The sequence below is a fragment of the Budorcas taxicolor genome, chromosome 3 (genome assembly GCF_023091745.1).
Source record: "Budorcas taxicolor isolate Tak-1 chromosome 3, Takin1.1, whole genome shotgun sequence".
Taxonomy (NCBI): Eukaryota; Metazoa; Chordata; class Mammalia; order Artiodactyla; family Bovidae; genus Budorcas; species Budorcas taxicolor.
In genome coordinates, this window is record NC_068912.1 from 100,090,745 (window position 1) to 100,115,455 (window position 24,711).

General features: G+C 53.7%; 3 protein-coding genes across 3 annotated transcripts; 2 read left to right on the forward strand and 1 right to left on the reverse strand.

Annotated features, from left to right (window-relative positions):
- Positions 1-1,258: 1,258 nt before the first annotated feature.
- POMGNT1 (protein O-linked mannose N-acetylglucosaminyltransferase 1 (beta 1,2-)) lies at positions 1,259-10,122 on the forward strand. The gene is made up of 22 exons (XM_052636521.1): positions 1,259-1,363; positions 1,838-2,008; positions 2,616-2,730; positions 2,857-2,975; positions 3,466-3,531; positions 3,622-3,735; positions 4,465-4,582; positions 4,782-4,880; positions 5,019-5,146; positions 5,486-5,556; positions 5,785-5,860; positions 6,055-6,138; positions 6,228-6,269; positions 6,477-6,535; positions 6,885-6,957; positions 7,040-7,168; positions 7,251-7,376; positions 8,329-8,393; positions 8,578-8,622; positions 8,853-8,988; positions 9,233-9,342; positions 9,442-10,122. Exons 2-22 carry the CDS (start codon positions 1,889-1,891, stop codon positions 9,527-9,529), a joined length of 1,983 nt encoding a protein of 660 aa, XP_052492481.1. The 5' UTR covers positions 1,259-1,363; positions 1,838-1,888; the 3' UTR covers positions 9,530-10,122.
- A 2,744-nt stretch (positions 10,123-12,866) lies between these two features.
- TSPAN1 (tetraspanin 1) lies at positions 12,867-16,624 on the reverse strand. The gene is made up of 7 exons (XM_052638164.1): positions 16,568-16,624; positions 14,006-14,212; positions 13,722-13,796; positions 13,522-13,620; positions 13,288-13,443; positions 13,102-13,185; positions 12,867-12,914 (listed from the first exon to the last, which is right to left on the reverse strand). The coding sequence occupies exons 1-7, from the start codon at positions 16,622-16,624 to the stop codon at positions 12,867-12,869; spliced, it is 726 nt and encodes a 241-aa protein (XP_052494124.1).
- A 3,808-nt stretch (positions 16,625-20,432) lies between these two features.
- P3R3URF (PIK3R3 upstream open reading frame) lies at positions 20,433-20,938 on the forward strand. Its single transcript, XM_052636709.1, has 2 exons — positions 20,433-20,676; positions 20,895-20,938. The coding sequence occupies exons 1-2, from the start codon at positions 20,433-20,435 to the stop codon at positions 20,936-20,938; spliced, it is 288 nt and encodes a 95-aa protein (XP_052492669.1).
- Positions 20,939-24,711: the final 3,773 nt, after the last annotated feature.

The window sequence follows — 24,711 nt, forward strand, 5'->3', positions numbered from 1 at the left end:
GGAAATGGCAACCCACTCCAGGACTCTTGCCTGGAAAATCCCATGGACTGAGGAACCTGGTAGGCTACAGTCCATGGGGTCGCCAAGAATCGGACATGACTGAGCAACTTCACTTCACTTCACTTTAACACATACTTACTTATTAGAAGTCACTGATTGCCTCAACTACTAAGACAAGCCCTGTTAACATTTTGGGGATACCATTTCACCATTTTAAGAAGCAGATGGAATATGGAGAGCTCAAAAAAAAAAAAAATCTAATCTATCTTCTGGCTTCCTCTGTGTCCTTATAATCCACAGTCCACAGGACAGTAAAATTTTCTCCTGAATTGGATCATATTTCTCCCTGCCTAAAACTGTGCCATGGCCATCCACTCACTTCAAATAAGCATCACCATCCCCTAGAAACTTTTTAGAAATGCAGTATTTTGCTTTGCCCTCCAGACTCCTAAATCAAAAACTCTAAGAATAGGGCACAGCAATCTGTTTTAATAACCCCTCCAAGTGATTCTAATGCAAGCTGAAGTTTGAGAACCACTGTGTTAAGCTAAATGCTTCACACCTGCTGAACTTTATTAAGCGTTATTGTTATCAGTATAGTGAGGGGTTAAGAGGAATCTGGAACCAGACTGCCTGAGTTTGAATTCTAGCTCTACCAACTTCGTAATATTGAGCTTCATTTTCTTTGTCTCTATGATTGGGGATAGTAATAGTTCCTACCTCTTGGAGTTGTTGTGGAATTAGATGAGTTAATATAGTGCGGTGCTTACTTAGAACAGTGACTGACATGCAGTAAGCATCATGTAAGGGCATCCTCATTTCACAGAGAAGGGAACCTATGCTGAGACGTGCAATGACCTGCCCAAGGTCTAGCAGAGTGGTATAACCAGGTTTTAATTCCCCGTAGTCTTCAATGGCCTCGCATACACTAGACCTAGGTGCAGCCTCGCCCAAGCAAAGGGAGGTGGGTGTCTATGTTCCAGGCCTGTCGCCCTTCTGACCCTGGCGCGCATCGCGGTCTAGTCCAAGGCTCTAGGACTCCGACCCGAATCGGGGTTGCCATCGCGCGGTACTGGGGGCCGGGAAGTGGCTCTCCGCCAGCCGCCCACCCGGCCGGCCGGCTGCAAAGCAGCCGAGGGACCCAGCACTAGCAGGACTCGCGGGCAGCAGACACTGGCCGCCGCCCTAAGCGCCGCCCGCCGCCCTCTCACCCCGCGGCGGCTGCGGCGGCGGAAGCGGGGAGGCGGGCCGGCCGGGCCGGGGCGGGGCCGCGAGCGGCATGGAGGAGGCGGAGGCCGCGGTGCTCCGGGCCGAGCTGTGCGGGCCCGAGTGGGGCTCGAACGGGGCCCGCGCTCCTTGAGATGTGAGTGTCTCTGGACGGGGGTCCAGGAGGGGTGGCGTGGCCCGGGCGGATCCTCCGACTGCTCGGGCGGCCCCGAGCCCCGGGAGGAAGAAAGCAAGGCCAGATCGGAGGGAGCGAGGGCCGAAGCGGATAGAGAATGGTGATGTTGGGGGTTCGCTGCCCTTTGCTCACGCGATCACTAGGAAGGTCTCGGGCTTCGTTCTTAGGGATTGATGAGCCTGAGAGCCGATGATTTGGCCTCCACCCCTGGGACCGTGAGCTGTCCTGTCAGTTTCCCCAGCCCCAGGGGAGTTTCCAGATGTTCCGACCCCTTTGAAGGTTTCCCTTCCAAGAGTAGTTGAGCTACTTTCCCTGGGTCACAGAGCATGGATGCCCGCAGGGAATAATTACTGGGAGGTCCTCCCTCATCTCCCGGAGAAAACATCAGACTCTGGGAAGAACACCTTACCCCATGTGACCCTCTGGTCTCCTCAGATTGCTGCAGGCATGGGTTGGCCAGGACAGTGGTGACCCCCCCAATACGACATGGACGACTGGAAGCCCAGCCCCCTCATCAAGCCCTTTGGGGCGCGAAAAAAGCGGAGCTGGTATCTTACCTGGAAGTATAAACTGACCAACCAGCGGGCCCTGCGGAGGTTCTGTCAGGTATAGAGCTGTCCCCAAACTCCCAGGGGCTCCCTCTCAGCTTTGCCCCCAGCCTAGACAATGGGAACGGGACCTACCTTGGCTGGCCCCACCGCAGAAAGAGGGAGCACCTTCCTAGAGGGGAAACCTCTTTGTCTCCCATCCCTTCCAGGTAGTGGTTTGGGCCCAGAGTTCTGGAATCAGAACCCAGGTGCAACCTCCTAGGCTTCTGACAAAGCTGAAGTTGGATCAGGAAGGCTTTGCCCAGGGCACACACCTGTCAGACAGGCAGGGCTAGCACCCAGGTCTTCCAATTCCCCGTGTGGTTCTCTGGGACCGGCTCCATCTCTAGGAACTAATTGTGGAGGGGACCAAGAAACTCAAGGCCTCCAATGGAAGAATACAGGAGTTCTGGGTAGGGAACGCCCTGATGGAAGGGGGGCTCTCTGAAGGAGGTGGTCATGAAACTGGACCCTGATCTGGGGGAGTAGAACTGGTCTTACAGAGAGAGGACAGGCAAACCCAGGTTCTCCCCGTGTCATCGCTTCAGCCAGAGCCCTCATTTCAGGAAGACCCTCAGTGATCTGGAGGGGGTACCCCTGTTTATCATCCCCACCCCTCCCCTCAGACAGGAGCTGTGCTTTTCCTACTGGTGACCGTCATTGTCAACATCAAGTTGATCCTGGACACACGACGAGCTATCAGCGAGGCCAGTGAAGACCTGGAGCCAGAACAAGACTATGGTAGGGCCAGACTGAGGCTGGGGTTGGTGGTGGAGGGAGGTCCCCTGGGATCCTAAGGCTGAAATGGCAGGCAGATCCCAGATTTTGCTGAAGGGACCATCTCCAAGACCTGTCACACCCCTCCAGATGAGGCCCTGGGCCGACTGGAGCCTCCACGGCGCAGAGGCAGTGGTCCCCGACGTGTCCTGGATGTGGAGGTATACTCAAGCCGCAGCAAAGTGTATGTGGCAGTGGACGGCACCACGGTGAGTGGGCTGATGCCTAGTGTAAAGTATGTGAAATATATCATATGTAGCGGGTATTATCAAAAGTGATAATATTAGTAGGCAGTTACTTTATTGATTTATTTATTTTGTAACTACTTCCTGCTCCCTTCTTTGATCTTGGCCTTGGCCTGGACACTGGAAATCCAGAGGTAACCAGACCTGGCCTCTACTTTGAGGGGTTCAGTCAGATAAACTGTGATAGCTCCAGCATGAGGCAGATAGTCAAGGGCTCTAAACGTCATGACAGCGGGGGCAGATTGTAGAAATATGGGATCTCCTTTCATGCAAGAACTATGGAGACTTCCTGAAGACGTGCTCTTCAAGCTGGGTCTGAAGAGAACTATGTGACCAGAGGCAGAGGAAGGAGGGGAGGTTTTGTTTCATGCAGCTGTTTCTGTAAGTGCCCATAAGACAGAGAGACCTCAAATGCCAGAATGAAGAGTTTGTCCTTGTCCCCACTACTCTGCAGGTGCTGGAGGATGAGGCCCAGGAGCAGGGCCGGGGCATCCATGTCATCGTCCTCAACCAGGCCACGGTGAGGTTCTAAGGGTAGGGAACCTAGAGGGCCGTAGCTAAGCCCTCCTTGCTGGTGACACTAACTCACAAGAGCTGTGTCTCCTGCCAGGGCCATGTGATGGCAAAGCGAGTGTTTGACACCTATTCACCTCATGAGGATGAGGCCATGGTGCTGTTCCTCAACATGGTGGCACCTGGCCGAGTGCTCATCTGCACTGTTAAGGTCAGTGACTCGGCCTTGGCCCCATTCCCAATGCCCCTAATTCAACTCTGCTTGTGGCCCTGGGTTCGTGCCCCTAATATGGCAGAGTGGCAAAAGCCTCTGGAGGAAGGTGACCAGGTTCCAATCCCAGCCTTGTCAGTGGAGAACACGACAGAGTCCCTACCCTTATGGAGTATACCCACAGGGCAAGATCAACAGGCAGCAGCCAGATAAATCTATAATGTCAGGAAACGATAACTTATATGGAGAAGAAAATTAAGCAAGGGAGACAGGGTGAAAGGGAAGGCCTCTGTAAGGAAATGACCTGTGCACAGAAAGCTGGAAGAAGTAAGAAGTGAGCCCTATGAATGTCTGGAGAAAGAGCACTCTAGATGGAAAGGCAAGCACAAAGACCCCTAATTGGAAAGGTGCTTGGCATGCTTGCGGAACAAGGCTGCCAGTGGAGCTGGAGCAGGATGGGGGAGGGGAGGAGAAGGGTAGAAGGGGGAGGGCAGGGAGGTGGCAGGGGACAGAGGTGGGTACTGTGTGGGACCATGGTAACGACTGATTAGCCTGGTGACCTTGGGTGAGTTTCAGAGTCTAAGCCTTCAGTTTTCTGGGATGTGATAATTCAATGAGCTGATTTAAGGAAAAGATTTGACATGGTGCTTGACCTGCAGTTAGTATTCCTGGAGGCCAGGTCTCCCGGAGCTGTGCCAGTCAGGTTGATCACCTTCTCTGGTCCCCTAGGACGAGGGCTCCTTCCACCTCAAGGACACCGCCAAGGCTCTGCTGAGGAGCCTAGGCAGCCAGGCTGGCCCTGCCCTGGGCTGGAGGGACACCTGGGCCTTCGTGGGACGAAAAGGAGGTGCCGGCACCATAGGCATCCACCCTGTAGTATTCAGGGCCTGGGAGGAGCAAAACTCTGGGAGATGGGGTGGGATAGGGGTCCGATCAGAGCTGGTGGTGGTGGGCTGGATGAAGCTGGGCCAGGAGACAGGAAGAAGATCCAGCACTAGAGCCTGGATCTAGGGCCCCCATTGCCCCTCATTTCTGCCCCCTGCCAGGTCCTGTGCTCGGGGAGAAACATTCTAAGTCACCTGCCCTCTCCTCCTGGGGAGATCCAGTTCTGCTGAAGACAGATGTGCCGCTGAGCTCAGCTGAAGGTGGGGTCAGTGGGGGCTGGGCTCCAGGGCAGTGCCTGGGCTGGGGGTGGGCATTTGGGTTCTCTTTACTGGGTGTTCTCCAGACCACACTGGCCTCATTCTCCCATCCTGTTGACCTCATCTTTCCCTCCGCCTCAGAGGCAGAGTGCCACTGGGCAGACACAGAGCTGAACCGTCGCCGCCGCCGCTTCTGCAGCAAAGTTGAGGGCTACGGGAGCGTGTGTAGCTGCAAGGACCCCACACCCATCGAGTTCAGCCCAGACCCAGTGAGTGGGGCTTTAGGCAGTGAGGCCCGGACTCTTCCCCAGCTAGGCAAGAGGCCCAAGGAAAGGTCCAGGTTGGGCTTTTCCTGCCCCAGCCTGGGAGGGAACCAGGAGCTGATTTATACTGGGCTCCGAAAGATGGGGGATCCTGGTTGGGGGGAAGGAGCAGACCGTGTGAACAAAGGCCTAGAGATGGAGTTGAGCTGAGTGTGTGGAGGGGCCAAGAGAGGGAAGCCCTCTGCCTTTTCCCTTGAGTCCCCCTCTCCCTCAAGACTCTTCCCCAGGTGGGGAATCCCAGTCTGAAGGGAAAACAAGGCAAGAGCTGAACACTTTCTCCCTCAGCTCCCAGACAACAAGGTCCTCAATGTGCCTGTGGCTGTCATTGCAGGGAACCGGCCCAATTACCTGTACAGGTGAGCCCGGGAGTGGGCTGTATCTAGCACCAAACAGGAGGTTGCTAGTGGTGGGAACCCTAGGCTCATGTATCTGCAGGAAGAATGCTTGAGGTGGGTGGAAAGGCAACAGATTCTGGGTCCATTCACCTATGTGGGTGAACATGGGGAGTTGGGGCCCATCTATAAGTATAGAGGAGTCCTGATTTGGGGGGACAAAGAGGTCTAATCCATCCCTGGGCTCCCCAGGATGCTGCGCTCTCTACTCTCAGCCCAGGGGGTGTCTCCCCAGATGATAACAGTTTTCATCGATGGCTACTATGAGGTGAGTGGGGCTTGGGGGCTTTGGGCAGAGCAGAGTGCAGGGTTGCAGGTACTGAGTAGCAATGATCACAGAGGCCTGGCAGGGGAGACAGCCCAGGCAAGGGCTGTGAAACATGCAGGGCTTGACGAGACAGACCTGCAGAGGTGGGCTGGGGCTGGAGTTGAGGTGGCTCACATGATGGCCGTGCCCCTTAGGAGCCGATGGATGTGGTGGCGCTGTTTGGTCTGAGGGGCATCCAGCACACTCCCATCAGCATCAAGAACGCCCGTGTGTCTCAGGTACCACCTGGGCAAGGATGGAAGGGGTGGACATCTGGCCCCACTGTCCACCCCAAAGCTCATGTGCCCTATTCCTACTCCCCACCCAGCACTACAAGGCCAGCCTCACTGCCACTTTCAACCTGTTTCCGGTGAGTAGTAAGGACAAAACTCTTGGACCTAGAGGGGGAAAGTGAGCATAAGTCTGGTCTTACCATATAGCAAGCTCTTCCTCTCTCCGGGCCTCATCCTCCTGATATGAAGAACGGGGGCACTGTGGCCTGAGAAGGGGATGGAGGTGGGAGAGACATGGGATGAGAAAGCCCCCTAGGGCTCATGTTGTCCCCCACCCGCTTTAGGAAGCCAAGTTTGCTGTGGTTCTGGAAGAGGACCTGGACATTGCTGTGGATTTTTTCAGGTGAGAGGAGTGCTCCTCCATGCAGCTCCAAGCTGCATGGGGCCTCTTTATTTGACTGGGTCTCCAGGGAAGAAGCGCCCCACGCCCCCTCAAGTGGGGGCTCTTAGAAAGCTTTCTGGAGGAAGCAGTCTCCAAAGTGGGGGGGAATGCCTGAGCAAAGGTAGGCTGGCCGGTGTTGGGGCAGGAGGAGAGAGCAGAAAGGATAAATGGAAACGGAAGGGATGAATGGGGTTTGAGGGGAAGGTGGAAGGAGGCATGACTCCTAAGTCCCATCTTCAGCTCTTCCAGCATCACTGTGTGACTGGGTTTGTCCTTGCCCCTCTCTGAACCCCTGGACCCTGCCTCTCAGTTTCCTGAGCCAATCCATCCACCTGCTGGAGGAGGACGACAGCTTGTACTGTATCTCTGCCTGGAATGACCAGGTAGGCTCAGCAGCCAGGGGTCAGCTGAGGGATGGGTAGAGGCCCCAAGCTAACCCCTCCTCTCATGGCTGCCTGTCCACAGGGCTATGAGCACACAGCGGAGGACCCAGCGCTGCTGTACCGTGTGGAGACCATGCCTGGGCTGGGCTGGGTGCTCAGGAAGTCCTTGTACAAGGAAGAACTTGAGCCCAAGTGGCCCACACCAGAGAAGGTGCCCTGGCAGGGGAGGGTGGGTAGGCTTGGAACCCCCTGCCAGCTCGCCCTCTTAACCCCCGTGTCTCTCACGCTGCCAGCTCTGGGACTGGGACATGTGGATGCGGATGCCAGAGCAGCGCCGAGGCCGAGAGTGCGTCATCCCCGACGTGTCCCGATCCTACCACTTCGGCATCGTTGGCCTCAACATGAATGGCTACTTCCATGTGAGTGGGAGGCAGGGGTGCTGAGGTGGGGGGTGCAGTGTGGTAGATGGGGCAAGAACGTGGGCTCAGCTCTGCCACTCACTAGCCAGGTAGCCTTGGGAAATTGTTAGTAACTGCCTTTTGCATTAGTTTCTTTATTTGAGAAAGGAGGATAAAAATACCACCTACCTCATAGGGTTGTGAGGCTTAAAGAAGTTAGTATGTATAATATGCTTTGGACTGTAAACATTATATAAGGGTCAGCTGGTATTATTTTTATTACTGCTATTCTTAGCACTAGACTGTGGGTGTGGGGAGGGGATTTCTGCTGCCACGCACTCATCCAGCCCTGCAAATTGTGCTCTCTCCTATCCTTATAAATGTTGAGGCTGAAGCCTCAGCCTGAAGTGAACAGGGAGGGCCCCAGTCCCCACCACTTCATGGCTGTGTCCAAAAGGCCACTCCCCAGTTATAGCCAGGGAGACCTTGAGAAAACCTAGTGTGAAGGAATGGACAGCTTCCACTTTGGAACCTCCTAGAAGCCAGGAGGGCCTTCAGAGGCCGGTTACTATAAGACCCCCACTCATCTCTGAGAGGAACAGGGAGTGACCTCATTTCCCTCACCCTCAGCTCCTTAGTCATCAAGTTCCCTCCCTCCCAGTCCAGCCTGTCGCTTTGCGGGCCTCGTTCCCAGCTTCTGTGGCCCTACAACAGCAGGTCCAGGGAGAACCGCTGGAGACAAGGACTAGCTCAGGGGCCAGCAGCATGAGATGCCAGTGTGAACTCTGCAATGGTGGAGCCAGATTAAAGCTAGTAGCATACGGCCAAGAGGATGGGGAAGACGAGGAAATTAGAGAGGCTTTTATAGGGTCTAGGACTTCATCTGTGGGTCTTGTGGATATGTGGTGGGTCTGCAGGCAGGTGTAGGCCAGCCAGGGTACGGCCCTGCTTTTTACCTTCACATCCATTCCAGGAGGCCTACTTCAAGAAGCACAAGTTCAACACAGTTCCCGGTGTCCAGCTCAGGAACGTGGACAGGTAGAGGCTGCGGACAGCACAGGGGAGGCCTAGGAGTCTCGATAACCAGTACTTGACAGGCCCTTTCCCTGGGGCTTGTGTGTTTACCCCAGCCCTGTTGCCCCAACCCCTACATGGTCCCTTGAGGGGCTACCCCGCCCCTGGACTGATCCCCCGCCCCGACTCGGTTCTTCCTCTCCTTCAGTCTGAAGAAGGACGCTTATGAAGTGGAAGTTCACAGGCTGCTCAGGTATGGCTGAGGGCAGTGAGGGATGTGTCAGGGAGTGAGGAGATGTCACATACTGGGAGTCTTGGCCCCAGAGTTTGTGGAGTCCAATGCAAAATGAAAACCAGGGTCCCTTGTTCAAAAATTATTAAGAAGTTCAAGATAGCCACAGTAGAGCATTAAAAGCACAGGGCCTGTGTGACAGTCACGAGGTGGGCCTTGTCTTGGCCTTTCTCCCCCGCCCCCTGCTGCAGCGAAGCGGAGGTTCTGGACCACAGCAAGAACCCTTGTGAAGACTCTTTCCTGCCAGACACAGAGGGCCACACCTACGTGGCCTTTATCCGGATGGAGAAGGATGATGACTTCACCACCTGGACTCAGCTTGCCAAGGTGCTCCAACACCACACCTCCCCCAGGAATACCCCTCCCCAAGATACAGGGAGCCTTTCTGGACTCTTCTACTTCAGAACCTTCTCTTCATACTCTCAGAGCCTCTCTTCTAACCTCCTTCACAAATCCATAGTCTTGAAGATGCTGTCTTACAAATTGAGAAGGCTGCTGAGGGGGGTGGCGCTGGGCCCTCGCCACAGCTCTCTGACCTATGCCTTTGCCGGCCCCCCTCCCCCACCCCCAGTGCCTCCGAATCTGGGACCTGGATGTGCGTGGCAACCACCGGGGCCTGTGGAGACTGTTTCGGAAGAAGAACCACTTCCTGGTGGTGGGGGTCCCAGCCTCCCCGTACTCGTGAGTGACCCTATCCTGTCCTGGGAAATGGAAGACTCATGGGATTAGGGGATGTAGCTAATGACCGCTTCCCTGTCCATATTCCTATTCTCTTCTCAGGATGAAGAAGCCACCATCAATCACCCCAATTTTCTTGGAGTCACCCCCAAAGGAGGAGGGAGGCCCAGGAGCTGCAGAACAGACATGAGACCTCCTCCAGGAACCTGTAGGGCTGGGTACTGTGTACCCCCAGGCAGGCTAGCCCTTTACCCAATCCTGTAGGATTTTGTAGACACTGGCAGGGGCTGGGTCTGGTTTGTTTTTAACATGAGACTTAATTACTAACTCCCAGGGGAGGGTTCCTCTGCTCCAACACCCCTGTTCCTGAGTTGGAGGTCTATTTATTTACTTCCTTGTCGGGAAAGGGCAGGAGAGTACCTGGGAATCACCGGGATCCCTGGGCAGCCCATCCTGCCCTTTGCATACTCCCTCCTCCCAGGCCTGACTCAGAATCTGACATATTTATTGACTGTCCTTGAGGGCCTTGGAAACAGCTGAAGCCTGGAGGGCCTTGATTCTTTTTTTTTTTTTTGGACTGGGGTGCTGCCCTGAGGGTGGGGCAGGCTCTTACTCAGGAAACTGCTGTGCCCAACCCATGGACAGGCCCACCTGGGGCCCACCTGCTGAGGCAGACTCACTCAGAGACCCTCAGACACTGAACCAGGCCTCTTCTCAGCCTCCTCTTTGTCCAGATTTCCAAAGCTGGATAAGGTGGTCATTGATTAAAAAAGGAGAAAAGCTCTGGGGATGTGTCTTGTGACTGTGTGTGTATGAGAGAGAGACACACACACACGGATGGGTGGGGGAGAGAATGGTCATGATAGATGGTGAGTTTTCTTTACTATCTTCCACAGGTTTATTTTCCACTTGGGCTTCCCTGTGGCTCAGTTGGTAAAGAGTCCACCTGCAAAGTGGGAGACCTGGGTTCGATCCCTCAGTTGGGAAGAACCCCTGGAGAAGGGAAAGGCTACCTACTCCAGTATTCTGGCCTGGAGAATTCCAGGGACTGTATAGTCCATGGGGTCACAAAGAGTCAGACACATCTGAGCGACCTTGACTAGTGCCATTTGGCCACCAGGGGATGCCCGAGTCTCAAACTCCAAGATTTTTACCTAAGGTCCACCCTAGAACAACTGAGCCTGACCTTTAGCCCCTACTTGGGCCTGAGTTCAGAGCAGCCCCCCCACACCCCGTTCCCACTGTTCAATTAACCATGCTACTATTCCTGCCTAGTTCGTCTGGGCCAGAGCACCTGTCCCCAGAAATGGAGCAAGAGAGAGCAAAATGGAATAGGTGGGGATGAGGAGGTGATGGCGAGTGGGTAAGGATGGTGGTGCGTGTGGGAGGGAAGTGGGCAAGACAGAGCTGAATGTCCCTCATGCAGGAAGTGAGGAGTGCACTGCAGATGGAGACACAAGAACAAGGATGCCTGTGGCCCTGAGGGAACCTTGTATACAGATTCCGTATCTGAGCGTTTTTCTGGGGAAAAGCTATCATTTTCATCAGATTCTTACCCAGCCAGTGATCCAGAGATTAGGAAGATCTAAATCATGCAAGCCTGCCAGAAGATGGAAGAGATTATCCAGAGGAATAGTTGATACAGCCCAAGGCATGGCAACTGGGGAATCTGTGAAGGACTTACGTTCATGAAAGTGAGTATAGGACAGTTTGAGAAGGGGTCTGCCTGCAGAGCCCTTGTAAAGTGAGCCGGATGAGCTCCTTATATGGAGCCTTTGGCCAAGGAGGCAGGAACTGGCAGGAACTCCGCCCTGTCACCAGCTCTCTGCCCCTGCCTCTCCCACTGGTGCCTGGAACCCCGCTCAGTGATGGCAGGGACGGTATGTGGCTCCGACATTTCTCGCCACCGTGACGCCTTCAGTGTTTGCCGGAGGTAAAGATAGTGTTCAAGGTGCCACAAAAGCCAGGTTGAGGAGCAATTAACCTGTAATGAGGTGGAGGAGGCCCGCCCAGGGCAAACAAATCCCTTCCAGCCTTCATGTATGCACCTGGGGGTGGGGTAGTATGAGGCATAGAAAGGTGGGATGGGCACTGAGTGCTCCACCCGCCCATTCCCCAGCAGACTCCTGATCTGGGCCTTGAAGACTAGCTCTCGGACTGTGTTCCACTGGCAAGGTTGCAGTTCTTTTTTGGACTCATGACAAGTGATAGTTCTGGGTTGCCCTAGTAAAGCCTGGGAAGAAGGATCCAAGGGTCAAAGGGAGGCAAGGAGGACTGGTTTGCCAGGCTGGGCTAGGCTTGGAGGTAGACACCATACCCTCTGGCCACAGCCTCCCACCTTAGTGCTCTCTCTTCTGCAGCAGTGATCAGGTGGTTTTCTGGGATGTTGTGATTTAAAAGTAAATCATGCCGCCATGTCAGCCAGGACCCCACCTGGCTCTGGAGTCAGATGGGATGGACCCAAATCCAGGCCCAGCTTTTCATAGGAGGTTGTGGACCTGGAAGAAGTCACTTGGCTTCTCTAGGCCCAGTTTCTGGAATATGGGGTAGTTAAGACTAAATAAGAGATCAGATCTATAGAGCACTGGGTGATCAAGACAGTAAATGAAATTCTCTCTGATGTCCCCAAAGCAGGGACAGGTGCGGGGCTCTGCCTGCCTGGGAAGGGTAGGCAGCTTGGGTGCCCTGGTGGGGGCTTCTGGAGGGCTTCCCAGAACTTAAGGAATGACCCTCTTCCATTGCCCTGGCAGTATTTTTAGTCTCCCTGCCCCCTATTTGGGCACAAGCTTGTTATTTTCATAGTTTTCCAGTCCAGTGCCCCTACCCAGGAAGGGGTAGTTTCAGACCAAAGTCCTCCCACATTATAGGGCTGCAGACTGGCCCAGCCCCCGCCACCTCGCTCAGTGACCTCTTGCGCATTCTTGTTAAGCTCCCTTCCAGGTCTGCAATCCAAATGAAGGTGAGAAATAGCCAACCACCTCAATGCCACTTCCCTTCTGCTGCCTTTCCGGGAGCCTCTGAGTCAACAACCCCACAGGAGTTTGAGGCCAGTGTAGACAAGTTTGAGGTCCTTCTCCCCAAAGATACACAGAGTCCAGATAAACATTTTAATGGGTTTATGAGTTCTGAAATGCCTTCTACACATCTGCTCAGTAACTGCTGATTTTGTATATGCTCATGCTATGGGCTGCTTTTCTCTTAATTCCCCCTGTGGTGTACTGGGATCCCTAAGAGCACCCCCCGCCTTTGCTCTGAGGGGGTATCAAGTGTTTAACGGACAGACTGGAGGAATAGGTAAGAGGATTGGCTACCTTAGTGGCTCTGGAATAGGAGGACCCCAAACCCACCAATAGAAGGAAATGTCAGGCTCCAGATGAAGGGGGTGGTGTCCATTTGGCCCCGAGTCCAGAGGAATAAAGTCAGGTCAACTCCAGCCCAAGAGACACTGTTAGATCCTGTCCCCACCCTGATCATTGCCTCTTCACAGTTCTCATACGACAGCAGCGGTGGTGGAAGGAGAAGCCGACTTATTCCAGATTGCAGTACAGATACATGGACACAATCATGGCAGCCAGCTGGTGGGAAAGGGACAGGGAGAGATGAAGAGACATATCAGGGTCCTTAAACTTTAGTCCCCTGCCCCCCAAGACACCGATCGTGAAGCTTTGTTAGAAGTCTGTCTCTTCCAGAGAGGCCTCAGAGGTGGGTCAGGCAGCCCTGAGCCAGGGTGGGGGATATCCTGCTCCAAGCTCCTCTCCTTACCTCCAAGCCCCCAATTCCGGCTGCCACACCACCCACAGTGACTGCGTTGGTTCGGATGTCATACAGAAGCTGTTTGAAGCATCCCTTGGGGGAGGGGAGAGAGCATCTATAGTCAGCAGCTGCTCCCACTCTCATTCAGCACCCTGAGGCCGTTAAAGGATCCCAACCTCCTAGGCCAACCTTTACCTGTACGCTCATGTTATGGGCGTTGACACTGTTGCAGGGTTCCACGAACGAGTGATTAACACTGTTATAGCAACAGTATGGGGGAAAGGTACCGTTCATTCTTACATAGGGCGAGCCCTCAAAATCTGTGTAGTTGGTGAAGCCACAGCACTTGAGCTGGGGATGAAGAGAAGATGATCAGGGGGGCCCTTGCTTATTTCTCCCCACCCCCAAGTCTCCCCCAGCCCACCTTACCCCTGCCATGGTGGAGTTCCACACTTGGGTGAAGTCTTTTTGGGAACCGTACTCTTTTTTGATATTAGGCACCACCACCGCCATCAGGAAGTTCTCAGCCTGGGTGGGGAAGGCCAGTGTTTACAGCCTGGTGTGGAGGGTGTGGCCCCCTCTCAGGGCTTTGCCCAGGGGTACCCCCTTGCTCCATCCCTGTTCCTCACCAATGTAGTATACACTAAGGCGACCACAGCAGCTGCAACCTCAGCAATGAAGATGAGGAGGAGGATGAAGAAGAACTGAATGGAGAACAGGGATCTGAGTTTTAGGGAGAGAGAGCCTCTCATGCCTTCCTTACCCTAACCGTGCTCTCCCCTCCCCCCCATCCCCCCCGTTTGCCAAGACCCCCGGAATCCAGAGCAGGGTTTGGGGATCCTCAGGGCCTAGTGTTAAGGGTGAGGGGACCCTGGGCTTTGGTTATGGGCCTGTGGAGCTGGGTTTGACACACCGTCATGAGGGCACACTTGCTCTCAGTGTGGGCGCCGTAGCAGCCCAGGAAACCAAGAGCGAAGAGCACAGCACCGGCTGCGATGAGGAAGTAGCCCACGTTGACGAACTGCATGGCACTGGATGACATCGGCCCGAAGATCTTCATGAAGGATGGTCCATCAACCGACACCCAGATGCCCACTGCCAACAGGGCTGCACCACACAGCTGGGGACAGAGAGGCAGACTTTGAAACAGTGCTGCCAGGCAGCTCCCTATCACACAGCTCAGTTAGGAAGATGCGAGATGAGAAACTTTCCCATTTATTGGGTATGGAGTCCAAAAACTCATCCTGTAGGGAGTTCTGACTCATCTTTAGAGCCAGAAAGATGGGATCTGGGACATCTGCAGTCAGCACCAGGCTGCACATCTAGGCAGATGTAAATGAGACCAGGGATTCCAGAAATAGCCACAGGGTGTAGGGGAGGAGTAGAGCTTTCCCTTACCGCTGCCAGGGTCCTGCCACATAGCTTGAAGTGCAAACAAGCAGGTGAACACCTGCCCCTGCACCCCCCACCGGCAGCCACCTCCCCCCATTTCGCTTCTGGGTTATAGGTGCCTGGAACACCTCGGTGCTCTGATAGGCAGAAAGAGGAGGGTGGTAGCATTGAGCAGGTTCAACGGTCACTATAGCAACAGAGGCGTGGCTGAGGTTTACACCTGCTCCCAACCTTGGAGAGGGCAATGGTAAGAAGGGACACCCACCCTAAGGTCCTCCATTTGGGTCCCTTCCAGGACCAGCTCAGACCTCTCCTTGCCACACAAGTGGAAACTGAGGCACCAGAGATGGAGTACAGCCAGAGCTCTCAGAGGCCACACCCCACCTCAGAGGTGATCCTGAGGCCGAGACTGGAAAGGAGGGCACTGCCCAGTTCCCACAGCTCTTAGAGCAAAGCCTCGCTGACCCAGTGCTTCAGTGGGTGAATCAGCCTGACCCCACCCAGGCATCCAGTCCCCACTTTCCAGCTATGGAAACTGAGGCTGGAACCAGGAGCAAAGTGGCAGGTTGTGGGTGGATCCCAGGCATGTTTGCCCAAGGACACAAAGCTGGGCTTCTAGCCTGCGGGGTCAGATTTCAAGGAGTCAGAGGCCTGCCCTGCCCAGTCTGGCAAGGCCTGGGCAACAGAGGCCAGAAACCAAACCGGATTTGCCTTTAACCCCCCTCAGGCCAGAGCCCCTGTGCTCCAGATCCCTGCAATCCTGCTGCCTTCTTCGGATACAGGGATAAAGGCTAATTCCCTGAAAGGAGAAGAAGCCCAAGGCACAGGCCACACCAGCATCAGAGAGTGCCCTCACCCCCAGCCCAATTCCTCCAAATTCACCTGCACTTCATGCCTCCATTTCCTCATGCTTTGCTCACTCTCACCCAGTCTCCTGAGGCTTCAAGGTCTCTGGTGACAACCTGTGCTCAGCCATGGGTGTATCCTCCTTGACTTTCTGACACCTTGCTTTCCTGCTTTGCTTCCTTATGCTCTTTCTCCATTTGCTTCCTGGTAGCCTTTTCTCTGTTTACCCCTTAGAAACTGAGTTTCCTGGAGTTCACTCACCCTGTGTGTGCACACCCTGCCCATGGCTTCAGTGACCACCTATGGGCACATGACTTCCAAATATCCTGAGCTGCAAGTCCACTGGGTACATGGCTGCTGGTGAAGTACCCACCAGGTTTGCTCTCAACGGAGAGGAGATGTGGTCATTATCTCCAAGACCTCTGTCTCACTTGCCCCTTCCTCCATCCTCAGCCACCATCCAAGGGCTTTGTCCTTTGTCCATGTTGTCCATTTCTCCCCAATTTTACCACCATCTCTAGATTCATGCCTCATTGCTTAGCTTCCTCAAACATGCCCTATACAGTCTGTTCCTGGTTTTCTGAACAATATCTGATTTCATTGCCTCTGGGCCTTTTTGCATGCTTTACCAACCCCCTCACTACGTGCAAATTCCTAGCCTCAGCTATTTCCTTCTAGAAGTCTTCTCTGACTAGGCAGGGTTCAAGCCCCTCCAATGCGCCCTGTGATCAGACCACACATATGGAAAACTGGCTGCCTATCTGGCCTGTTGGACCCAAGATCCCTGAGGGCACAGAGTCTTAGGCAGTGTTTGTTGAAAAAATACAACAAATTCCACTTGCAGCTGAAACTCTACTCCCATATCTCTGGACCTTCTCGGCTTTTGGCTCCCCATCATACACAGGCCACTGAATTTCCTTCCACGCTAGGTGATCTTGGGCAAACCCCTGCCCCTCCCTGAGGCCCCAGCCTGTTAGCCTACCCTGCCCTGCTCTAAGCCGGAAACTTCCTGGAAGGAGTGGATGCCCCTAAACTTCTCCACCCCAGGTTGTGTGGCAGCTAGGTTGCTCCTGGAGCCAAGACTCAGCCTTCAGGGAGACTTCCACATCTCATCATCAGGAGGAACTTTCAGGAAGAGTGTGGACATAGCAATCTCTTATTCCCCAGTAGGGGCTCTACTCAGGCTAAGACCCACTCCTGTAGGGAACCCCAAAGAACCCATAAACCCCATACTTACAAAGATGAGCATATTGAAGAGGATCATCATGACCTTAATGAAGCTGAAGCACCCCATGGTGGCTCCTGGGAGGCAGACATGTGGGAATTAGGATCTCGCTCCCTGCCCGCCTCCCCCAGCCTGGACTGACATACCAGACTCCAGCATCCTGGACTCACATATTTACCGAGCTTCTGCCTCTGGACTCTGATGTCTCTGGACTCTGACACCTCAGGATTTTCCCCAGTTCCCATCCTGATACCCCTAACTTTCTGTACTGCCCAGGACCTCTACTAACACCTGACACTTTGAAATTCTAACATCCCATGTGTGTCCATCCCACAGGCACCCGGAGCCTGATTCCCTCACTTCAGGGTCACTCCATGTCATTACCTGGCTCCAGCTTACACTGGACTTTCCACTCCCACCCTCCCAGACCAATCCTAGACTCTTCCAGGACCCTCCCCATGGCCCTTCCAGCTCCCCAAACCTGTTTCCAGATTGCTCTCTCTTCGCAGGAGAGTCTATCCTATGCCATCACCTGGTCAGGGGTCCTGGTAGTAAGTTCTGTAAGAGGGATCTGCTGAGGCTCCAGAGAGGACCACAGCTCCGGGGGAACTGCCACTGAGTGGGCAGGCAGGAGACAGCGCTGGCTCTCACAGCACTGCTCACCTGTGGGCGGGGCAGGAGCTTTAAAGGCTCCTTCTGCCCGCCCCCCGCCCCCGGTTGGCCTGCCCCTGCTGCCCCCTGCTGCTTGCCGCTTCCTCCCCACAGCCCCAGCAGGCTCTGGCCTCCGCCTGGCAACGCCAGCCACAACAACGCCCCTCCTGATCTGAGTAAGACAGCTGTCTGGGGCTGAGATGAGCAGCCCCCTAGAACCGTGTGCCTTCCACAGCAAGGCACAGCTGCTTCCTCACCTGCACCTGCCGAGTCGGCCGGACACATCCTACATGATCGCAGGTACACACACCTGCCCAAGCTGTATATTCACACCCACATACAGAAGGCACACTTGCACAGGCACACACACCTGTGAACTCTGTGTGGGCTGACTCCTAGCGACAGTCCACAGAGCAACATCTGAGATACATACTGAAACTCTCATACACACACACACACACACACACACACACACACACACACACACACACACCACACTCATGCAGGCATGCCCACACATGCTTTCAAGGAAATGACCAGGCTTGGCATTTTCTTCCCCTCCTCTGAGTGGCAAACAAACGGCTCTTCCGCTTTCTCCCTCCACGAAACTTCAACCCATCTTTTCTCTCTCTGCGTCTTTCCTCCCTCCCCACACTTTTTCTCTCCTCTGTCCTCTCAGCATTCTGTATACACCCCTTCCATTCCTACCAGCAGAGGGCACCATGGTCCCACAAAAGCGCTGCCCTCCCCTGAAAGCTCTGCAGCTCTGTTATCCCCATCTTCACGAGTCCTTTCCCGGCTGCTGATGTTGAGCTGCTGGGAAAGTTTTGGCTTTTAAGTCACTCAAGCCAAGTGCTCCAATCCTGGTTCTGTTGCTTATTAGCTGTGTGACCCCGGGGGCATTTCTTAGACTTGGGTTTGAGCCTCTATTTCCTGGTCTGTATAACAGGATAGTTACAGGGTTTTAAGACAAGATTAAAAATGAGATTTTTCTTCCCATTCTGGGACATAAGCGAATGACCACAGAGTGAAAAGTTCAGAACAAGGAGAGTCACAGCCAGAGGGGGTGTGGGGTGGAAGATTTTTAATTTGTTTTTATAATGGGAGGAGGCAGCTGAAGAGACAGGAAAGAGAGGAAGGCTGTTAACGTGAATATTTGTACAGATCATGTTTTCAATGTGTAGCTTATATCGTAGGGTTTTTTCACCTTTCACAATCCTATAAGATTCTCTTTTCATCTGCTCTTTCAGTATGGGGAAAGAGAGATACAGAAAGTTAAGTGCACGTTTCTGAATGAATGAATGAATGAATGAATGCAGGGTGTGCTGTGTGCTCAGTTGATCAGTCGTGTCCAGCTGTGACCCCATGGGTTGTAGCCCACCGGGCTCCTCTGTCCGTGGGATTCTCCAGGCAAGAATACTGGAGCGGGTTACCATTTCCTCCTCCAGGGGATCTTCCCAACCCAGGGACTGAACCCAGTGTCTCCTGCAATGACAGGCGGATTCTTAACCGCTGAGTCACTTAGGAAGCCTTGACTGCAGAATAGCAGGAGTTAAATGTCTGGGCTTTGGACCTTGGCCATCCCAGATCTGAATCCTTGCCTGCCTCTAGTTGTGTGACTTCACTCAACTAAGCCTCGGTTTCCTTGTACAGTCGATTTTCATCATTCACGGATTTCACATCTGTGAATTTACCCACTCGTAAAATGATCTGTAAGTCCAGAGCACACTCATGGCACTTTAGTGGTCATCCATGTCCGTGTGTAGAGCAGCAAAAAAATTCAAGTTGTGCAACACGCTTGTTCTCGGATGAGGTTGAACAAGGGGATGCTCTGCTTTCTTGTTTCGGCTCTCATAATATAAACAAGTGTTCTTTTTGTGACCTACTTATTGTCTGTCACTTTTTTGCACTTATGTGCTTTTTGTTGGTGATTTTGCTATTAAATACCCTGCTCCAGCATAATACTGAAGTGCTCTCTAGTGTTCCTAAGTACAAGAAGACTGTCATGTGCCTTGTGAAGAAAATACTTGTGTTGGATAAACTTTATTCAGGTACATGTTATAGTGCTATTGGCTATGAGTTCAATGTTAATGACATCAATATATTTTAAATGAAGCACCTTTAATAGAAACACACATAAATTAAGTTATTGGTGAGTTGACAAGATATTGTGACCAGAGCTTGGTATGAATCTAATCCTGTATTTCTCCTGGAAGCATTGGCTAAATATTTGCTAATACCGTGATTGTGGTGATTTATTAGAACATAACTACCACAAATAATGAAATTAGAAGACGCTTGCTCCTTGGAAGAAAAATTATGACCAACCTAGACAGCATATTGAAAAGCAGAGACATTGCTTTGTCAACAAAGGTCTGTCTAGTCAAAGCTATGGCTTTTCCAGTAGTCATGTGTGGATGTGAGAGTTGGACTATAAAGAAAGCTGAGCACTGAAGAATTGATGCTTTTGAAGTGTGGTGTTGGAGAAGACTCTTGAGAGTCCCTTGGACTGCAAGGAGATCCAACCAGTCAATCCTAAAGGAAATCAGTCCTGAATATTCATTGGAAGGACTGATGCTAAAGCTGAAACTCCAATAATTTGGCCACCTGATGCAAAGAACTGACTCATTGGAAAAGACCCTGATGCTGAGAAAGATTGGGGGCAGGAGGAAAGGGGATGACAGAGGATGAGATGGTTGGATGGCATCACTGACTCAATGGACATGAGTTTGAGTAAACTCTGGGAGGTGGTGATGGACAGGGAGGCCTGGCGTGCTGCAGTCCATGGGATCACAAAGAGTTGGACACTACTGAGCGGCTGAACTGAACTGAACCACAAATAATGAAATAGGAATAATGATAGAATCTCCTTGTAGGGTTGTTGTGGGATTAGATGAGGTAATGTTTGTGAAGGACTTGGCACCATATTTGGCACATAGTAAGTGCTCAGTAAACAATGTTAATATTATTAACATTGGATGAGTGAAAAGGTGAGGGAGTGAATTTTTTACTCAGAGTTCCTTTCCCAAGGGGCTAAACTGAAGTTTTCTGTCTCTGGGGCTGGATCCCTGGAGGGAATTGTGGGGGAGTCAGACCTTTAGGGAACAGCTGGGGCCCAGGCTCTGTAATAAAGAGCATCACTCATACACAAGCTCTGTATGTCATAGAGGCCACGTTACCCTGTGCAGTAGCACCATCAGGCACCTTACAGAAGCTCACTGCGCCCATGGGGCCTTCTCAGCTTGTCCGTGCCCCTCGGCCCCGGGGCTTAATTTCCCCCTACCGCAGGCCAGGCGTGGGTTGGCCTCGGCCTCGCTTTCCCAAGATGTTCAAGTGTAGCCGCAGAAGGTACCGGCAGAAACGGCAAGGCCCAGCTGGCACCACTGTAACCACCAATCTTGCCAATGTGGCCATGGATATCAACGGCACCCAAACTGCCACCACCAGGGTGTTGATCCTTCCACCGCAAGGTAGGCTGAGGGCCTGAGCCAGGGTGGGGTCGGGTGGGGGAGGAGAACAGGGCCCCTGAAGTCCTACCCACATGAGGCCGGTGCAGGCACTCTAGCACCCAGAGTCTGAGCACCGCTATGGAGGGGGACGTGTTGGCTGCAGTGGACGGCTTGGGGAAATGGGAGAATCTAAGAGCAGCGGAGCTTCCTCACTCTTTTCCTCTCCCTCCTCTCCTCAGTTCTCAGATACCTCTGTCAACCTGGCAGCTTTCTGATCCTCTAGAAACATCCAGAAACTAGTCCAGAAGCTTGGCTGGCTCCAGACCTTCATCTCCTCAGGGCCGCAGGCTGTGAACAGCAGACAAATACAGTCCTTTCTGCTCCAACTACTTTCCTTCACTCCCAGGTGCTTCCAGCTGACTATGGAGGGTATGAGGGCAGGGCTAGGGCTGAATGCTCCCAGGGACAGGCTTCAGCGGCAGCAGACGGCATCACAGAAGACACTGGAAGGATAGTACAAGGTCAGCAACACATACCGTCTTTGGCCTCAGCTTTTGCTCTGGCCTATGAGGTGGGGGTCCTTCCTGCCTTGCACTCCCATCAAAACAGGGAAAAGGGTCTCCGTAGACATCTTGGAAGGTATAGGGACCTGGGTCGTTGGGGAGACGGGTAGAGGCATAAATCAGAGAAAGAAGGCATGAAAGACAGATTGCACTGCTCCAGGGTAAAGAGTGTCTGAGTGTGAGGTGTGTGCCTCTGAGTGCCTGTGAGGGTCAGTGTGAGACGGAGAGAATGGAGGTTGAAGCAGACGTGGCTGAGTGTGCCTTTGCGATGAATGTGTCTCTGTGGCCAGCTGTGTGTGTCAAGGTGTGTGTGTGTGAGGGTATGAATGGGCCAGGGAGGCAGGAGGAATGAAGGCCAGAAGGGGGGTGGGGTCACCCGGAAGTAGGAAAGGGTTAGCTTCCAAGGGGGTGCACCACCCTCAGCCCCCACAGCCGTTCTCTGAGGTCGGTATTTTCCCAGACTGACAGCTGAGCTGGGGCCTTTGGGGGTGGGGCGAGACTGAGTTAGCGTCCAGGAAGGGGGAGGGTGCTAAGCACTCAGGCCTGGGGATTTTCCATTTGGATTTCTGCGTGTGCGCCCATGTGTCATCGGGTGTAACTGGGTTTCTGCGGGGTGTGTCTCCGTGGAGTTTGTGTCTCAGAGGCAGGGACTGTCTCTCATGTGTCACTTTATCCACAAGTGAGTGAGTGTCCCAGTGTCCCGAGGTCTGGCTCCAGTTCCAGGAGGGCGGGGGTGGGAGAGGACTGTGAGACCTCTGGCCTGGCCCCCTGGGAAGCCTGTGAGGAGAAAATGAATTGTGTCTGCTTTCCTCCACTCCAAGGCTTGCCAGAGACTGGGACCTGAGAGGAGGAGCGGGGCAGAGAACTCACTGACACATCACATCGTGTCCAGACTGCACTGGTGGAGGATGAGGCTTCTCAGGGTGTGGGGGAAGGTGTTGAATCCCCAGTCAGAGCCGGAGGCTGACTAGCTAGTGCCCAAAGCCTGCAAGGATGCCCACACATATAAAGACGTATGACACAGTCCAGGAACACATGCAGACGTATAAACACAACTGATACAGATAAACAATGTAACAAATTCACACCTGCATGCAGGTACACGCCAAGTACACCCCTATAAACAGATATATGCACTGACACAAATACTATAAACCTTCCCACCTGACACAGGTAACAACACACACACACGCCTACAAATGAGCACACACACACACATGCATGCACCTGGTTACAGCACACGGGCATGTAGACTGACATCTGCAATCCTGCTCATGCCAACACAGGCACACACTCCTGCAAACACACTCAGAAGGCTTCCCTGCCTCAGTGGCTCTGGGACCCAGAAGCCTCCCTTCCCCTATGCAAGAGAGAGTGTGTACGGGTGTGTGCGTGTGCCTGCCCACACTTGTCTATGTGTATCTGGGGCTCTGAGATTGTGTGTGGATGTGTGTGTGTGTGTGTGTGTGAGAGAGAGACAGAGGGGGTTGCTTAGCTGTGGGAACCCAATGACATCATCTCTTCTGGCTATTTTTAGCTTCCTCTGCAATGACGGCTCCTTCACTGCCCCTCCCCTGCCAGGTTCCCAACTCTCCTTCCCCTTCAAGCTCCCAGAGACAGCCACAGCCAATGGTCCCTCTCATCCTAGTCTAGGTGACCCCCTGGATCGCTAATCCGGTTCACTCTCTCCCACCCCAGTCCTGGCTCCCTGGAAGCTGAGAATACCAGGCTCCCGGGCCAGAGGAGGAGGCTTGGGCAGTATGGCAGCCCGGAGAAGGGGCCTGGGTTAGGTGAGCTGACCTGGCTGGTCTCCAGCCCCTAGGGTGCCTCTCCTTCTGCTTTTCAATCTGAAACTGTGTCTCGGTCAGTAGTGCCTGCTATGTGCCAGGGAGGATGCCAAGTTCTGGGGATAGAGCAGTGAGCATGACCGTGGGAGTTCTTCCTGGTTAGAGCTGCAGCTCAGTGGGAGACAGACATTAAACAGAGCTCACGTAGGTGCAGCCCTGAATTGCAGCAAGGGCTCTGAGTCGGTAACGAGGGCATTCAGGCCGGGATGATGGTCTGTCTCTCACAGAGGTAACCTGAGGAAACCAGAAGGACACATTCCCTTTACCTTGTACCTCTCACCGCAACCACCGCACCGCCAGAATTCCTGCTCACACCCCATTCTGTGCTCCCAACACTGCACCAGCCCTCCATCCACATGGCGGCCCACTGCTATTCAGGTCTCTTTTCTCTGGAGCTTCCCCACAGTTGATCCCTGGGAGGCAGTGCAGTATTCCCCATCTGTAGATGAGAAAACTGAAGGCCAGAGAGGGGTAGTGCTGGACCACACCTGCCCCTGCTCAGGGAGCAGCCCAGGGGAGATGGCAGGCAGGTGGAGGAGGAAGAGGTGGAGGCACTGCCGTAGAAGAAGCAGGGGATGACATCAGGAGGTGGGGGAGGGGATGCCTGTGGCCTGAAGGACTCATGCCTGGAGGAGGGCTTCCTGCTTTACCCAGCCTGGGGCAACCACTGGAAAATCGGGTTTGGCAGCTTCAGCTGGGCTGCAGGGCTGGAGGAGAGGTCTAGACCACAGGGAGGTGGCCTGGAGGCGGGCCTATCCTCTAACATGGAGTGTGGCCAAATGGTCTCATTGGAGGAGCGTTTTATAATACTGGGACCCTTTGGAGAGTGTGAGCTGAATTCAGGAGCCCAGAGTTTCCATTCTCTGGTGTGACACTGAGAAACTCCTGCCCCTTTCTTGGCCTCAGTGGCCCCTCCCAGAAAGTTGCTCTGGAGGATCAGTTTCTCCACTTCCAACTCCTGCTCTCCTGGGAGAGCAACTGCTGTTTCCTTGGAGTCTGACTCAGGCACAGGAGCGCAGAGCCAGTGGGTAGGGGCTGACCAGACAGCCCCTAGGGCGCCAGGCTGGAGGTCCCTTGTCACCAGTGGGTCAATGGCCGGAAGCCCAGCTCCAGCCCCACAATGCAATACCGGTCACCCCACCCTTACCAGTGCCCTCATCCACACCCCCACTTCCGGCCTCTGTTCCTTCCTTACCTTCAGGGAAAGCTGCAGGGCTCCCTTGGGGATCTCCCATATCTCCTCCACTGGCTCCCTGCCCTGTGCTTAACCCTCCCTCTCTGCCCATTTGGGCAGGCCAGTCTCCCAGTAAACTTTCTTTTCCTGGACCTGCAGGCAGTCCAGGGAGGAAAGGAAGCTGGGTGGGAGGGCTGTAAAGGAGCCTGCTTTTCCTCCTGCCCTCAGATGTTGTTGTTCAGTTGCTAAGTCATATTCGACTCCGCAACGCCATGAACTATAGCACACCAGGCTTCCCTGTCTTTTACCATCTCCCAGAGTTTGCTCAAACTCATGTCCATTGAACTGGTAATGCCATCCAACAATCTCATCCTCTGTCATCCCCTTCTCCTCTTGCCCTCAACCTTTCCGAGCATCAAGGTCATTTCCAATAACTTGGCACATCAGGTGGCCAAAGTATTGGAGCTTCAGC

Bases quoted from the DNA above. Each gene is read 5' to 3' on its own strand.
- POMGNT1 (XM_052636521.1), top strand. From the start codon at position 1,889: ATGGACGACTGGAAGCCCAGCCCCCTCATCAAGCCCTTTGGGGCGCGA. The intron at 6,536-6,884 runs GTGAGAGGAGTG...CCTGCCTCTCAG, and splicing joins ATTGCTGTGGATTTTTTCAG to TTTCCTGAGCCAATCCATCC. The intron at 8,623-8,852 runs GTATGGCTGAGG...CCCCTGCTGCAG, and splicing joins GAAGTTCACAGGCTGCTCAG to CGAAGCGGAGGTTCTGGACC.
- P3R3URF (XM_052636709.1), top strand. From the start codon at position 20,433: ATGGGGCCTTCTCAGCTTGTCCGTGCCCCTCGGCCCCGGGGCTTAATT. The intron at 20,677-20,894 runs GTAGGCTGAGGG...TCCTCTCCTCAG, and splicing joins GTTGATCCTTCCACCGCAAG to TTCTCAGATACCTCTGTCAA.
- TSPAN1 (XM_052638164.1), bottom strand. From the start codon at position 16,624: ATGGGGTGCTTCAGCTTCATTAAGGTCATGATGATCCTCTTCAATATG. The intron at 13,621-13,721 runs GTGAGGAACAGG...TTCCCCACCCAG, and splicing joins CCTTAGTGTATACTACATTG to GCTGAGAACTTCCTGATGGC. The intron at 12,915-13,101 runs GTAAGGAGAGGA...CTTTCCCACCAG, and splicing joins CCGGAATTGGGGGCTTGGAG to CTGGCTGCCATGATTGTGTC.